The 16,120-nt window shown below is 41.3% G+C and overlaps 2 protein-coding genes across 2 annotated transcripts in view; both read left to right on the top strand.

Annotated features, from left to right (window-relative positions):
* The window catches only part of PARG (poly(ADP-ribose) glycohydrolase), a 122,941-nt gene extending 107,054 nt beyond the window's left edge, over positions 1-15,887 (top strand). Inside the window, exons 16-18 of the mRNA XM_088842097.1 lie at positions 41-146; positions 14,233-14,361; positions 15,041-15,887. Of these exons, the coding sequence (XP_088698223.1) occupies positions 41-146; positions 14,233-14,361; positions 15,041-15,195 (390 nt within the window). The 3' untranslated portion in view covers positions 15,196-15,887. The remainder of the gene's footprint in view (positions 1-40; positions 147-14,232; positions 14,362-15,040) is intronic.
* On the top strand, positions 1,998-4,420 carry LOC148775985 (exocyst complex component 3). Its single transcript, XM_088842098.1, has one exon. It carries the CDS (start codon positions 2,059-2,061, stop codon positions 4,294-4,296), a length of 2,238 nt encoding a protein of 745 aa, XP_088698224.1. The 5' UTR covers positions 1,998-2,058; the 3' UTR covers positions 4,297-4,420.
* Positions 15,888-16,120: the final 233 nt, after the last annotated feature.

Below are 16,120 nucleotides of genomic sequence, written 5' to 3'. Positions count from 1 at the left end.
TAGTCACTCACATTGCTTTGATGTTTCTTTCATCCTTCAGGCTTACTGTGGATTTCTTCGTCCTGGAGTTTCTTCAGAGAACCTGTCTGCAGTGGCCACAGGAAACTGGGGCTGTGGTGCCTTTGGGGGTGATGCTAGACTAAAAGGTGAGTGAGTCAGTTGTTATAAGAAGGATAATAGTTTTTTGACTAAGGAATAGAGTTAGTCCTTCTAACCAGATCTATTGGTCTATCATAATAAGAGACCACAAAAATCTAAAAGAAAAGAAAAAGAATATTTGATACAGTCCTTTTTTTATTGTGTATGTAGGAATATGTATTTTTATTTTTAAATCTGTATTTTTATTCCCTGCAGAGGTCACTTATCTCTTTGATCTATCAGACACAGCATTTAGTTGAATAAAGAGGCCAAAATGACTATGAAGTTTCAAACCAAACCACCCATGCAAGCACATTCCTTTACTGTATTGAGTTTTATGGACAGAGCTATTTCATTGAGTGACTCGTTCATTCACCAGACTTAACGGCAGGTCTGCCACTCTCTGGGCACTGTGGTAGGTTCTGAGAATACAAAGGTGAATGAGATGTGGTCCCTGCTTTGGAATTCACGGTCTAGCATATGAGAGAGAGGCATGGACAGATGCAACATACAGAAATGAGTGCTTTAATAGAGGTGCATGATGTGTGGGCATACAGCTTGGGAGAGCTGCATGAGGAGGTATTTGGTACTCAAGAAGGATAAACATTACTTGCACTTTATGTTTGTATGTATCAACAGAGCTATTGGTTATTTATCATATTATGACATTTTTTTTCCTCTTAAGAGTATCAGTTATAGAAAGTAGTATTATATTATTACTTAGATGGCTACTATTCTGTGTCAACCCAACTGGTCTGACACAAGCTGAGGGTGTTACAGTACAGTCCTTACACGCCTTGGAGTTAGTGCAGACCCTGCAGGGTAAGGGCATACATCCTCCACTAGACCACCCCTACTTCAGATTCAAGCTGCAAGTCTGAGTTGGGGTGTCCTGTGCAGGGCTACTTGCACCTCTAATCAGCCAGCTACCAGTTGGGAGGTTCCCACAAGCCCTCTGAGGTTTGATAATTTATTAGGATAACTCACAGAACCCAAGAAGTTGCTGTTACAATTTTATTACAAAGGATGTACATAGGGTGAGATGGGGAGGGAATACAGAGCTTCCTTGCCCTGTCTCTGTGGTGTCAAAGCACATGAATATGTTTGTTATATCACTTTCCCAGCAGATGAATGTGTTTGTTAAGAAGCTCCACCAACCTTTGGTGTCCAGAGTTTTTATGGGGGCTTCATTACATAGGCACGATTGGTTATCACTGGCCATGTTCTTCCAGTTCTCCTTCTCCCTAGAGTTCAGTGACTGAAAATACAATCCTGAAGCAGTCTAGAGGTCCACTGGCAGTCACTTTCATTATTTCATTAGCATAACAGATACCCTATCACTCAGTTCAGTTCAGTTCAATTGTTCAGTCGTGTCCAACTCTTTGTGACCCCATGGGCTGCAGCACGCCAGGCCTCCCTGTCCATCACCAGTTCCCGGAGTTTACTCAAACCCATGTACATTGAGTCAGTGATGCCATCCAACCTTCTCATCCTCTGTCATCGTCCCCGTCTCCTCTTGCCTTCAATCTTTCCCAGTATCATGTCTTTTCAAATGAGTCAGTTCTTTGCATCAGGTGGCCAAAGTATTGGAGTTTCCGCTTCAACATCAGTCCTTCCAATGAACATTCAGGTCTGATTTCCTTTAGGATGGATTGGTTGGATCTCCTTGCAGTCCAAGGGACTCTCAAGAGTCTTCTCCAACACCACAGTTCAAAAGCATCAATTCTTCAGTGCTCAGCTTTCTTTATAGTCCAACTCTCACATCCATACATGACTACTGGACAAACCATAGCTTTGACTCAGGAAATGGCAAAGGTTTTGAAGCTCCTGCCAGGAACCCAGGACAAAAAATCTGACAGAGCTGTGGACACAGGATGCCTCTAGTATGACAGGTGCAGAGATCCTCCCTGCTTTGTAACCATGAAGGAGACTGACTGGGAGGCTGTTGCGACAGCGGTCCAGAGGGTTGCTGGAATGCTGCAGCGCCCGGACCAGCTGGACAAAGTGGAGCAGTATCGCAGAAGAGAGGCCCGGAAGAAGGCCTCTGTGGAGGCCAGATTAAAGGCTGCAATCCAGTCACAGTTGGACGGCGTGCGCACGGGCCTGAGCCAGCTCCACAACGCGCTAAGTGACGTCAGGGACATCCAGCAGTCCCTGGCGGATGTCAGCAAGGACTGGAGGCAGAGCATCAACACCATTGAGAACCTCAAGGACGTGAAGGAGGCGGTCGTGCGGCACAGCCAGCTCGCTGCCGCCGTGGAGAACCTGAAGAACATCTTCTCAGTGCCCGAGATCGTGAGGGAGACACAGGACCTCATAGAGCACGGGGAGCTGCTGCAGGCTCACCGGAAGCTGATGGATCTGGAGTGCTCCCGGGATGGGCTGATGTACGAGCAGTACCGCATGGACAGTGGGAACACGCGTGACATGACGCTCATCCACAGCTACTTCGGGAGCACACAGGGGCTGTCCGACGAGCTGGCCAAGCAGCTGTGGATGGTGCTGCAGAGGGCGCTGGTCACCGTGCGCCGCGACCCCACCTTGCTCGTCTCTGTCGTCAGGATCATCGAAAGGGAAGAGAAGATTGACCGGCGCATACTTGACCGGAAAAAGCAAACTGGCTTCGTGCCTCCCGGGAGACCCAAGAACTGGAAGGAGAAGATGTTCACCATCCTGGACAGAACAGTGACCACTAGGATCGAGGGCACGCAGGCGGACACCAGGGAGTCGGACAAGATGTGGCTTGTGCGCCACCTGGAGATTATACGGAAGTACGTGCTGGACGACCTCATCGTCGCCAAGAACCTGCTGGCCCAGTGCTTCCCGCCACACTATGAGATCTTCCAGAGCCTGCTGCACACCTACCACCAGGCCCTGAGCGCGCGCATGCAGGACCTCGCGGAGGAGGCCCTGGAAGCGAACGAGATTGTCAGCCTGCTGACCTGGGTTTTGAACACTTACACCAGCATGGAGATGATGGGGAATGCGGAGTTGGCCCCCGAGGTGGACGTGGCCCTCCTGGAGCCTTTGCTCTCTGCAGACGTGGTCGCTGCGTTGCTTGACACCTACATGTCCACTCTGACCTCCAACATCATTGCCTGGCTGCGGAAGGCCCTGGAGACGGACAGGAAGGACTGGGTGAAGGAGACGGAGCCCGAAGCCGACCAGGACGGCTACTATCAGACGACTCTGCCCGCCATCGTGTTCCAGATGTTCGAGCAGAACCTTCAAGTTGCTGCTCAGATAAGTGAAGATTTGAAAACAAAGGTACTAGATTTGTGTCTTCAGCAAATGAATTCTTTCTTAAGTAGGTACAGGGAGGAGGCACAGCTGTACAGGGACGAGCACCTGCGGGACCGGCAGCACCCGCACTGCTACGTGCAGTACATGGTCGCCGTCGTCAACAACTGCCAGACCTTCAAAGAATCCATAGTCAGTTTAAAAAGGAAGTATCTGAAGCACGAGGCGGAAGAAGGCGTGTCTCTGAGCCAGCCGAGCATGGATGGGGTTTTGGACACCATTGCCAAAGAGGGCTGCGGCAGCCTGCTGGAGGAAGTCTTCCTGGACCTGGAGCAACATCTCAATGAACTCATGACAAAGAAGTGGCTGTCAGGGTCAAACGCTGTAGACATCATCTGTGTCACTGTGGAAGACTATTTCAACGATTTTGCCAAAATTAAGAAGCCGTACAGAAAACGGATGATCGCCGAGGCGCACCGGCGCGCGGTGCAGGAGTACCTGCGGGCCGTCATGCAGAAGCGCATCTCCTTCCGCAGCGCCGAGGAGCGCAAGGACGGCGCGGAGCGCATGGTGCGCGAGGCCGAGCAACTGCGCTTCCTCTTCCGCAAGCTGGCTTCCGGTTTTGGGGAGGACATGGATAGCTACTGTGACACCATCGTCGCTGTCGCAGAGGTCATTAAGCTCACGGACCCTTCTCTGCTCTACCTGGAAGTCTCAACTCTGGTCAGCAAGTACCCGGACATCAGGGACGACCACATCGGGGCACTGCTGGCCATGCGGGGGGACGCCAGCCGGGACATGAAGCAGACCATCATCGAGACACTGGAGCAGGGCCCGGCCCAAGCCAGTCCCGACTACGTGCCCATTTTCAAGGATATTGTGGTTCCCAGCCTCAACGTGGCCAAGCTCCTCAAGTAGCCGGTGTGACCCCGGCCTCAGATGGTTGTGCGTCAGAAAGCAACCCAACACCCCCGCCCCCCCCCCCCCCCCCGCCCCGCCATGTGCACACTTCCCAATCTGTTGCTCAATAAAAACGCTGAACTGTTAAAAAAAAAAAAAAAAAAAAAAAAAAAATCTGACAGATTTTTTGTTTATACTACAGTTGTCAAAGTAACAAGAAAACAAAGCAAATATAAAACAGCCAACTTGCCTTGATAGCTACACTCGATACAGATGAAATCCTTCTCAAATCCTTCTCATTGGGAATTTCTCTGTAACAGTTTTTGTAATCATTTGATGTTAGTGGAATCACACTGTGTATGCTATGCTCTGACCTCCTCTTTTAGAAAACCCTATAGTCTCATGATGGCTTGCAACACCAAAAACTGTCCACAATTTTTAATAGCTACGTACTATTCTGTTGTATGTACCTATATGCCATTGTTTATTTCACCAATTCTTCATTCATACAGTTTTTTTTATTTTATTTTATATAAGCAGTACTATAATATATAATTATATATGTTATATGTAATTATTTTCTTAGGGTTAATTCCTAGAAGTGAAATTAATGACAGGGATACAACATATTTTAATATTTACCAAAAACTGTCCTTCTGAAAGGCAGTATCAATTTACAGGGTCTTTTTGCAAAGGCGATCTCACCACTGTAGGGTTTTGTCAATCTTCTTAAGATTCAATAGTTTTCATATGTTTTATTGGTCATTTTTGTTTTTCGAATTGCTTGTTCATGTCATCTGCCCATTTAGCTTTTAGTCAGTAGATTTGGTTTTCATTGGCTTGTAATAACTCTTTGTATATTAAGAAATATTAATTATCTGTCATCCATATGTTAGCAACTGAATAACATATGTTACAGGTATTTTTCTCTGTTTTTTCATTTATTTCAGCCTGTTGAGTTGTGATCAGCCTATTGTCATATGGGGTTAATTTTTATGTGTTTACATTTTTGTGGCATGCTTAAAAAAATTTCTTCAATTCCTTATTCTAAAGACTTTCACAGACATTTTCTTCATATTCAAAAATAAAAACCATGTTATTAGTTTCAGTGTTTTGAATGTCTATAGAAGAAAGAATTTCTGGTTTTTATTTTATGAAATTCTTTATCATCCTGAATTTGTTGAGGAAACCTGTTTTTCACTCTGGACTTACTGATCTTATGACAGACACTTTTTTCTGTTTTTCTCTTAAGTAAAATAAATGAGTAGATTCACATCATCAATCCAGAAGCCAGGTCTGCCACAAGCCTTGGTCATTTGTGATGGACAATTTGGGAAGCTTTATAAATGTGTTCATTTTGTTTCTTTTCTTTATGGTGTAAAAAAGCCTTTCAGACTGCAGCTTTGCTTGCTCTGGTGACAATTGAGGATAGTATTCCAGGATTTTCATTGTGTAATTTATTTTTATAATTATCAACCATTTCTGTTTTGAGCATGTATTTTTTTCCAGTTTTATTCAAAAATAATTGACATACAGAACTATAAAGTTTAAGATGTCCAACATAATGATTTGACTTACATAATGAAATGAGTATCAAGTAGGTTTAGTGACTATCCATCATCTTATATAGATGCAACATTAAAGAAGTAGAAAAAATTTTTTTCCTTGTGATGAGAATTCTCAGGATTTATACTCCCTTGCAACTTTCATTTATAATGTACAGCAGTGTTAATTATCTTTATCATGTTGTACATTACATTCCTAGTACTTATCTTGTAACTAGAAGTCTGTACCTTTTGGCTACCTTCATTTAATTCCCTCTCCCCCAACCTCCTACCTTTGGTAGCCATAAATCTGATCATATTTTCTTATGCATTTATGACCTACAATACTGTTCATTCTTGGTACACAACAGTGATTCTGTGTTTCTCTATATTTCAAAATGATCTCCATGATGAGTCTGGTTGTCTTCTGTCACCATGCAAAGACCTTACATAATTACTGACTGTATTCCCTACACTGTACATTCATACCCATGACTCCCTCCTACCTCACTTCTGGCAGCCACCTGTTCTCTGTATTTGTTACTGTTTCTGTTTGATTATGTTTTTTCATATGTTTTGTTTTTAGATTCAGCCCATAAGTGAAATCATACAGTATTTGTCTTTGGTTTAGTTCACTTAGGATAATACACTCTAGGTCCATCCATGTTGTTGCATAGGGCAAGATTTCATTGTTTTTTTATGGCCAAGTAGTAGTTCATTGTATATATACATCACATCTTTATCCATTCATCTATTGATGGGCACTTAGGTTGCTTCCATATCTTGCTATTGTAAATAATGTTGCAGTGAACGTAGGGGTACATATATCTTTCAAGTTGCATTCAAGTTGTCTGGAGAGAGTGGAATGGTTATTATCAGACTTCAGAGATACCACTGAGTTAATGGATTTGGAAAATGGCTTTGGGAACTTTTTTAACTCTTTGGGAATTGCTGATAATCGGCCAGGTTTAAGAAATACTACATTCTCTCCTTTAGTGTTGCATAGTTACCCGTCAGTCTGTGGCCTTATTTTTAAGATGAGGAAACCAAGGTTTTATGCAGAGGCTAATAAAACGCCCAAAGAAACACAGCTAACAATCAGAACCAGCATTCATATTTGACCTATTTTCCTCAAAAACCAGTATTGTGGTTGTGGTTGTTATTAGACAACATGTTGAAAGCATTCTGTGTTGTACTAAGTGCTTTCCTTAAATGTATTAGTTCATAACAGCCTACTAGGTATGAGGTATTTTTGTCTTTGTGACATAACTGAGGCAACGAGGTAAATAGCCTCAGGTCACAAGGATAGCAAGTGTCAGGACTAGGTTTCAAACCAGGATTGATGCCCAAGAGTTCAGTGTCTGTGCTTTTACAATTTCATCTTTATTGGCCACAAACCCTGTATCTAGATTTAGATTTGGAAATTGCCATTCTAGAGATGGTGGCTGAATTCTTGACGTGAGTACATTTAAGGCACCAAAGATTGAGGCTTTCATAATATCCACTGGAGGATTGGGGGTGGTTGGTAGGGTCACATGGTACCAAGATTAAAAACAGTAGCCAGGACTTCCCTGGTGGTCCAGTGGTTAAGAATCCATCTTGCAATGTAGGGGATACAAGTTCGATCCCTGGTCCAGGAAGATCCCACGTGCCACAGGGCAGCTGAGCCTGTGCGCCATAACTACTGAGCCTGTGCTCTAGAGCCTGTGAGCCATAGCTACTGAAGTCCAAGCGCTCTCGAGCCCATGCTTTGCAACAAGGCCACCTCAGTGAGAAGCCTGTGGGCCACAACTGTAGCCCCCGCTTGCCACAGCCAGCGAAAGCCCACATGCAGCAAAGACCCAGCACAGCCAAAAATAAATACTAATACTTTATTATATATATATTTAAAATAAAAACAGTAGCCATAGCGCAAGACCAATTGGAAAATAAGAGTTGGCCTAGAAGAGTGAGCAAAATGCTCCAGGGCTGGTAAACATGTTTGAGCTTTCATAGTAATCAAGACATAAGCTCACAAAACAACTTGGGTTTCATTAGAAGGACATGAGTAACACTTTCAAATCTATACTATTTTAGCTTCCTGCTAGTATGTATTTAAATAATGTAAATAAACAATTTGAGGAAATTCTTCTAACAGACGTATGGTAAGTTGGCTTGGAGTGTAGCAGGATGATGTGGCATGGCAGCTTTACAACATAGTGGGTGAGGGAGAGTCCTGGGTCAGGCCACCCAGTAAAATTTCAGCTCCACCACTTTCTGGCTCTGTTACCTTAGGTTACTTAATCTTTTGATGCCCTTATTTCCTGATTTTCAAAATGGAGATAATGCTAATCTTTATTCAGTTTTTGTAAGGATTGAGTTAATCTTTGTGAATCTTGAGCTTATCCTTGAAAAGCTGCTAGAACATTCAGCATGCTACAGTGTAGAGCTCAGTGTCAGCAGTTGTTACTAATGTTACATGTTGATGGCCTCAGACCATACCTATGTATAGGTATTCATGATTTTACTCATTTTCTTGTTTGGTTCATTTGTTATACGATGACACTATGACTTGTTTTTTGATATTAGTGTAGTGTAGCGTGTGTTAAATGGCAACCCACTCCAGTGTTCTTGCCTGGAGAATCCCAGGGACGGGGAAGCCTAGTGGGTTGCTGTCTGTGGAGTCACACAGAGTCGGACACGACTGAAGCGACTTAGCAGCAGCAGTGTGTGTTAGTCGCTCAATCGTGTCCGACTCTTTGCGACCCCATGGAATGCAACCCGCCAGGGTCCTCTGTCCGTGGAATTCTCCAGGCAAGAATACTGGAGTGAGTTGCCATTCCCTTCTCCAGGGCATCTTCCTGACCCAGGGATCAAACCTGGGTCTCCTGCATTGCAGGTGGATTCTTTACCATCTGAACTACCAGGGAAGCCTTTTTTGATTATTCATATTTATTTGAAAATTTTATTACTTAAGATTGATGCCAAAAAGAAAATTAAAACCAAACTCCCTGCAGGTTAATTTAAGTGATTATTTTGGCACCTAGTTGTGCTTGAATTTGGAATTTGATGCTTTTGTATCATTCTTGGAATCAGTCCACACACCCTATTAGATCTGTGATTTATTCTCATCTAACTTGTGATGTAGGAGAGTTCACTTAAATCATGAGACAAAATTGTCTAGATGCGCAAAGACCTTGGGGATATAGTGAGGTCTGAAGACAGTTTTGTTTAAAATGATCTTTTGTTAGTGATTACCGATGGATTTAAGGTCAAGATTGTTATATTTCTGAAAATTTACTCTGTGTGTTTATAGTCTAATATCCAAGAAGAAAAACTGTAATAGAGGTTGTGGAATTCCATACTCTGAAAGAGTCTTTAGGGATGATCTGATTTGACTTCCTCTTTGCATAGATGGGGAAAATGCAGGCAAGAGAGTTAAATGATTTGGCCAAAGTCCTAGAGCTTAGATAGCTGGCAGAAAGGCGAGGCCTGAGCTCAGGTCTTCAGTCTCCAGTCCCAGCTTGTCTGCCACATGCTTTTGTTATCATGTGACCCAAACAGAAACGGATGGGAAATAAGAATGTAATGTAAATTGGTTCTCTTATTAGGATTCAGCCTCTTTTTGGTAGATCTGTCAAACTTAACTCTGTGAGCCTATCCACAGGGACAGAATGGCCTGTGAAGCATTTTAAAAATAAACTCTATAGGGAGAAAAAAAATAAACCCTATAGGGAGATACATCTTAAATGTTCTTATTAATATTTTATTTTCATAAATGACAAATGACCAGTGATCTAGTATTTCTAGTAAGGGGAAAACAAGACTAGGACTTTTCTTTGGGTCTTTCTCTCCTCTTAATAGGAAATATAGATAAATTTCATTCAAAACAAAAGAAATACCTCTTGGTAGAAGAAGATTACAACACATTGGTTTCCATTTTTATATGTAGTTGAGGTTAATTAGGAATCTTTTAAAATTGAGTGTACTGAAGCTTTCATGTTTGCCTAAGTTGGTTGAGCAGTTTTAATTAAAATGTATCTGTATTTCGGGATCAATTCCTCCAAGATTGATGAGGCCTGGTCGTGGTGCCTCACATGGTGTGGATACTCAATAAATATTAGTTTGGAAATTAGGAAATACTTTTGTATTCAAAATCTTGTATATATTATAACATTTTAGATTCTTTCTCAAATCTGGGGATAGTCAGCCATATCAAATATACTAGTTCAGTTTTTAAAAGTTTTTATTTTGGTTGGATCTCCTTGCTGTGCAAGGAACTCTCAAGAGTCTTCTCCAGCACCACAGTTCAAAAGCATCAATTCTTTGGCCTTCAGCTTTCTTTATGGTCCAACTCTCACATCCATACATGACTAGTGGAGAAACCAAAGTTATGACTAGATGAACCTTTGTCAGTAAAGTAATGTCTCTGCTTTTTAATATGCTGTCTAGCTTCATCATAGCTTTCTTCCAAGGAGCAAATGTCTTTTAATTTCATGGCTGCAGTGATTTTGGAGCCCAAGAAAAATAGTCTTTCACTGTTTCCATGGTTTTCCCATCTATTTGCCATGGAGTGATGGGACCAGATGCCATGGTCTTTGGTTTTTGAATGTTTTAAGTCAACTTTTTCACTCTCTCTCTTTCACTTTCATCAAGAAGCTCTTTAGTTCTTCTTCGCTTTCTGCCATAAGGGTGGTGTCATCTGCATAGCTGAGGTTATTGATATTTCCCGCAGCAATCTTGATTCCAGTTCGTGCTTCATCCAGTCTGGCATTTCACATGATGTACTCTGCATATAAGTTAAATAAGCAGGGTGACAATATACAACCTTGACGTACTCCTTTCCCGATTTGGAACCAGTCTGTTGTTCCATGTCTGGTTCTAATTGTTGCTTCTTGACCTGCATACAGATTTCTCAGGAGGCAGGTAAGGTGGTCTGATATTCCCGTCTCTAAGAATTTTCCACAATTTGTTGTGATCCACACAAAGGCTTTAGCATAGTCAATGAAGAAGAAGCAGATGTTTTTCTGGAATACTCTTGCTTTTTCTATGATCCAACCGATACTAGCAACTTGATCTCTGGTTCCTCTGCCTTTTCTAAATCTAGCTTGAACATCTGGGTTCTTGGTTCCCATACTGTTGAAGCCTAGCATGGAGAATTTTGACTATTACCTTGCTAGCATGTGAGATGAGTCACTTGTGCAGTAGTTTGAGCATTCTTTGGGATTGCAATGAAAACTGACCTTTTCCAGTCCTGTGGCCACTGCTGAGTTTTCCAAATTTGCTGGCATATTGAGTGCAGCACTTTAATAGCATCATCTTTTAGGATTTGAAATTCTAGCTCAGCTGGAATTCCATCACCTCCACTAGCTTTGATTGTAGTGATGCTTCCTAAGGCCCACTTGACTTTGAACTCCAGGATGTCTGGCTCCAGGTGAGTGATCACACCATCCAGGTCATCTGGGTCATGAAGATCTTTTTTGTATAATTCTTCTGTGTATTCTTGCCACCTCTTCTTAATAAACTCTGCTTCTATTAGGTCCATACCGTTTCTGTCCTTCGTTGTGCCCATCTTTGCTTGAAATGTTCCCTTGGTATCTCTAATTTTCTTGAAGACATCTCTAGTTTTTCCCATTCTTTTGTTTTCCTCTATTTCTTTGCATTGATCACTTAGGAGGGTTTTCTTAGCTCTCCTTGCTATTCATTTAGATGCATATATCTTTCCTTTTCTCCTTTGCCTTTTGCTTCTCTTCTCAGCTATTTGTCAGGCCTTCTCAGACAACCAGTCTGCCTTTTTGCATTTCTTCTTCTTGGGGATAGTTTTGATCACCACCTCCTGTACAGTGTTACGAATCTCCGTCCATAGTTCTTCAGGCACTCTGTCAGTTCTAATAATTTGAATCTATTTGTCAGTTCCACTGTACAAGCGTAAGGGATTTGATTTAGGTCATACCCAAATGGTCTAGTGGTTTTCCCTACTTTCTTCAGTTTAAGTCTGAATTTGGCAATAAGGAGTTCATCATCTGAGCCACAGTCAGCTCCTGGTCTTGTTTTTGCTGACTGTATAGAGCTTCTCCATCTTCAGCTGCAAAGAATATAATCAGTCTGATTTTAGTATTGACCATCTGGTGATGTCCATGTGTAGAGTCATCTTGTGTTGTTGGAAGAGGGTGTTTGAGATGAGCAGTGCATTCTCTTGGCAGAACTCTGTTAGCCTTTGCCATGTTTCATTTTGTACTCCAAGGCCAAACTTGCCTGTTACTCCAGGTATCTCTTGACTTCCTACTTTTGCATTCCAGTCCCCTATGATGAAAATAATACACATTTGAAGAATATAACATTCATTGCCTTTATCTGCTCTTTCCTCATAATTAGGGTGAGGTTATGCATTCTTGATCAGAGTAGTGCACAGGCGATAGTATCGAGAGGCACTTGGTAGTCATCTGACCCCACTGGTGATGTTAGTTTTGGTCACCTAGTCATGGTGTTGTCTGGTTTGTCCACTGTAGAGATATTTTTTCCTCCCTTGTAGTTAATAAGTAGTCTGTGGGAAGACGCTTTGAGACAAAGTTTCCCTTAGGTTTAGCATCCTTTATTGATCTTTGCCTGATCCAGTCTTTACCATGATGAATGCAAAAAAGGGTTATCTTATTCTAATACTCCCTCTAGATGTACCAGTTAGTATTTAGCTTTCTTATGTGAGCAAGAGCCCTTCTTCTCCATTTATTTATTATGTATTATCATTGTGGACTCAAATTTATATTTTTTCAATGATTTGTAACTTATTACTATACATAATATTTTGGTGCTTCCCTCGCCCAGATTTGGCTAGTAGACGCTCCTTCAAACTGGCTTCTATATCATTATGACAAGCACTCATCAATTTTTCCCCATCTGTTTTGGAGTACATCTTCACTTCCTGGTATAATAAAACATTCTGGGTTTATATTGTACCTATCCTGTCCCAACCATGGAAGCAAGTATTCTTTGAGGAATCCAGCTCCTTTTAGGGGGAATGGTATTAGACCACTATCTGGGCACTAGCTGTGCTAACTGCTTCTGGGATATCTTCTTTTTGGCTCTTTCAGCAGACAAAACTAAGAAACACACATGTACACACACACAGATGTACATATTTAAAAGTCATGAGTACATACCAGTGCTTTTCATTTCAATTGATAACCACAGAGTTACTTTTTTGTCTTTCCCATTCCATGTTTTTATGTCCCCTCTTCCATTCTGAGAACTATAACTCCCAGCAGCATCAACAAATCAACTCATTTATTCAATCCTGAAATATATTTTATTAATAGTCTCAGAATTGTTTCACCTATACTGCTATGGTAAGAACATCTAATAAAGAAAGTCTGGGATTTGTTTCCAGTTCTTTCCTCCTTGTCCAAGACTGAGGGCATATGAGTCAGATATTGTGTTCATAAGTTACTTGGATTAGTTCTTACTTTCGTTCTTTCCTTTTTCCTTTCCCTGTAGTGCTTTTCTTTTGAAATAAAATTAGGCTCATTTGTTTTCATTTGCTTTCAGTTATAAGCTCCTTCCCATTCCCATGTTTTATGTTTTGAAAATGTAGAATATTAACATGCTCTCAAAAATCAAAATTATATTTATCCTCCATAGTGTTTTGATTCCCGCCTCCCCTTTTATGAAGGAAAAGATACGTTACTAGCAACAGGGCATTTATTGTACCTATGTTCATTTTTTATATTTAAAATAAATTTTGTCTATTAAGATTATAAAGGATTTTAATTTTTGGAAATACACTCCAGGCTCAGTGATTTGTACCTCTGATTCCTGGGGACAGGGGTTCTCCATGATTTTCCTATGATAGCACACTGGAGTTAATGTCCAGTGTTATCAGTAACATTCACTCCATGCTCTAGTGATTGGGTGGAGGTTGGAGTGCAGAAGGGACGGGGGTGTCTTCTGGAACCCATTTTGAGAATGCCTGCTTGCTGTCGAGTTCACGAAAGCAGTAGAACCTCCCAAGTACATTGGTCAGGGAAAATCACAAACCTTTGATACAAAAAACCAGTGACTATGTAGTAAGATAAATCAAGCAAGCAAACACAAAAATTTTAGTTCCAGATTAATGTAAGTGTGGGAAAAACCACTTTACTGCCTTACGTGTGCTACTTCAGTTGCACCTTCCTCTGTTTGTTTTCCCACAAAGGTGCTTATGTGGGAATTCTGTGGCTTAAAGAGATTCTCAGTAGCATGTCTGGAAAGTCACACAACCAGAAGATTTATATTCATCCTCTATTTGCCATTTCTAATAATGTGTATATTAGGTTTATAAATCTTTAATCCGGGATATAGCTATGGCATACCAGCTATAATTTAGTGGGCTGAAAGAACTAAAGGTATCCTGATGGGAAGTGTCATAATATAGCTGTGTTTTTCCTCTGTGCCTCAGCCTTAATACAGATACTGGCAGCTGCTGCAGCTGAGCGAGACGTGGTTTATTTCACCTTTGGGGACTCAGAATTGATGAGAGACATTTACAGCATGCATACATTCCTTACTGAAAGGAAACTGACTGTTGGTAAGTAGGGGATGGTTGGTGTCTAGATGGATTGTACACCATCCAAGAGGAGCACTTGCTAACTCTGGATAGATCCTAATAGATAAGGAAGAATGGAAATGTGACTTCGGTGGGGGTGGGGGACAAGGTCTCAGAGGGACAACACTTGCAGACATTATTTTTCTGGCAAAATTTCATCCTTAATATTCAATAAGTATGTCAACTTACTAAACTAAGGCCAAGAAGTTGGAGTTAGTGTCCATTTTTATTTTTTTGTGTATGGAAAACTGAATGAGGGGGATAGTACTGAAAGGTAAGTTAAAACCTAGTAGGCCTTACTCTGAGTCATGTTTATCAGACAGGCCAGCGCATGTTCTATCTGCTGTGTTTCAGCTGGATCTGAAAGGCCTTCCTATCATGGGAGCTAAAATTAAAGTCGCCATGAACTCCGAAAAGGATGCATGGATGATGTACCATGTATAGCTTGCTGTAATTATGAACTAATAAGTAGTTTCTTTAAGGTATTTAAAAATTTTTAAACTTATGTCAGGAAAGCCTTCCAGGCTTATGGAACTCATGCTCTATTTTCAAAAGCCAAATTTGAGCATATGTTATTTAGGATAGGACTGGGGTGTTCTGTAGTAGATTTATCTGTCTACATATCTTAATGTGCAAACTGGTCTGGCTTTCTGCTCTTCAGGAGAAGTATATAAGCTGCTGCTACGATATTACAGTGAAGAATGCAGAAACTGCTCCACCCCTGGACCAGACATCAAGCTTTATCCATTCATATACCATGCAGTTGAGTCTTGTACACAGACCACCAACCAGCCAGGACAAAGGACTGGGGCCTGAGGAGCCAAGTGACTGGAATCTCCTTCCACTTCTGTAACAAGAAGGTGTAACATATGAACTGACATAATACACATGTGTATATAATCCACATTTGTAGGCGAGGATGCAGTCCCTTCTGCACATGCAACTGTCAGTTGGTACATCTACACCTCCTCCATCCCGACTTACATAGACTGAGACATATTTTGTTTCTTTCTTTCTCTTTTTCTATTTCAGCCTTGATCCTTTGATTTTTCCTTTCTTTTGCCCATCAGACTTCTTGTGAAATTTCATCAGAGTTTGTTTTCAGCCTGTCAGGTGTCTTTTCTGATGCCTAAATATTATACAAATCACCTCTGCAGCTAGCAGATGCCAAGGAAGGTGGTGAAATCCTGGGGGCTGTTTAACTGAGTCTGCTATAGATCTCCTTGTGAGCCTCTCACCCCCTACTCTTGTTATGATGGTGGTGGTGGAGTTTTTTTGATTTTTGAAATAAGAGTTGGGTTTGTTACATAATACAGATCTCCTAGGTTAAGAGTTTTATATATAAGAATACTTTCCAAAAAGTTATTTTGAGATATCACCTTTATTTATAATGGTAATTTGTCTGTCCCTTTTCCCCTGATCAATTTTTATTGACTGTTTTTGGAAATTGACCCAAATGAAAGGAAATATAAGAATAAAAGAGTTTACCAAATGGTGTCTAAAAAACAGATTCAAGAGACTTGAAGGACCTTGTTTCTTGGGATTTTTTTTTCTTTTTCTTTTTTTGAATTAGGATTATTGTTTGTTCCTTGGTGCTTGAGACATATTCATATAACCAAAGTTTAGGAACTGGGAACTTCATGGTGATTTGTACATATTGAAGTTTCTCTGGTACTCAAAGGTTATGTAGTTAATAAATTTTCATTAACAAGTCATTTGTCAAACTCTTATATCATCTAAT

Source organism: Moschus berezovskii, chromosome 12, assembly GCF_049115385.1.
Source record: "Moschus berezovskii isolate FMDL1 chromosome 12, NW_MosBer_1.0, whole genome shotgun sequence".
NCBI classification, from domain to species: domain Eukaryota; kingdom Metazoa; phylum Chordata; class Mammalia; order Artiodactyla; family Moschidae; genus Moschus; species Moschus berezovskii.
The sequence above is the reverse complement of the archived record's forward strand: the minus strand, read 5'-3'. Positions and strand labels throughout refer to the sequence as shown.

Excerpts from the sequence above, each read along its gene's own strand:
- LOC148775985 (XM_088842098.1), top strand. The coding sequence starts at position 2,059 with ATGAAGGAGACTGACTGGGAGGCTGTTGCGACAGCGGTCCAGAGGGTT.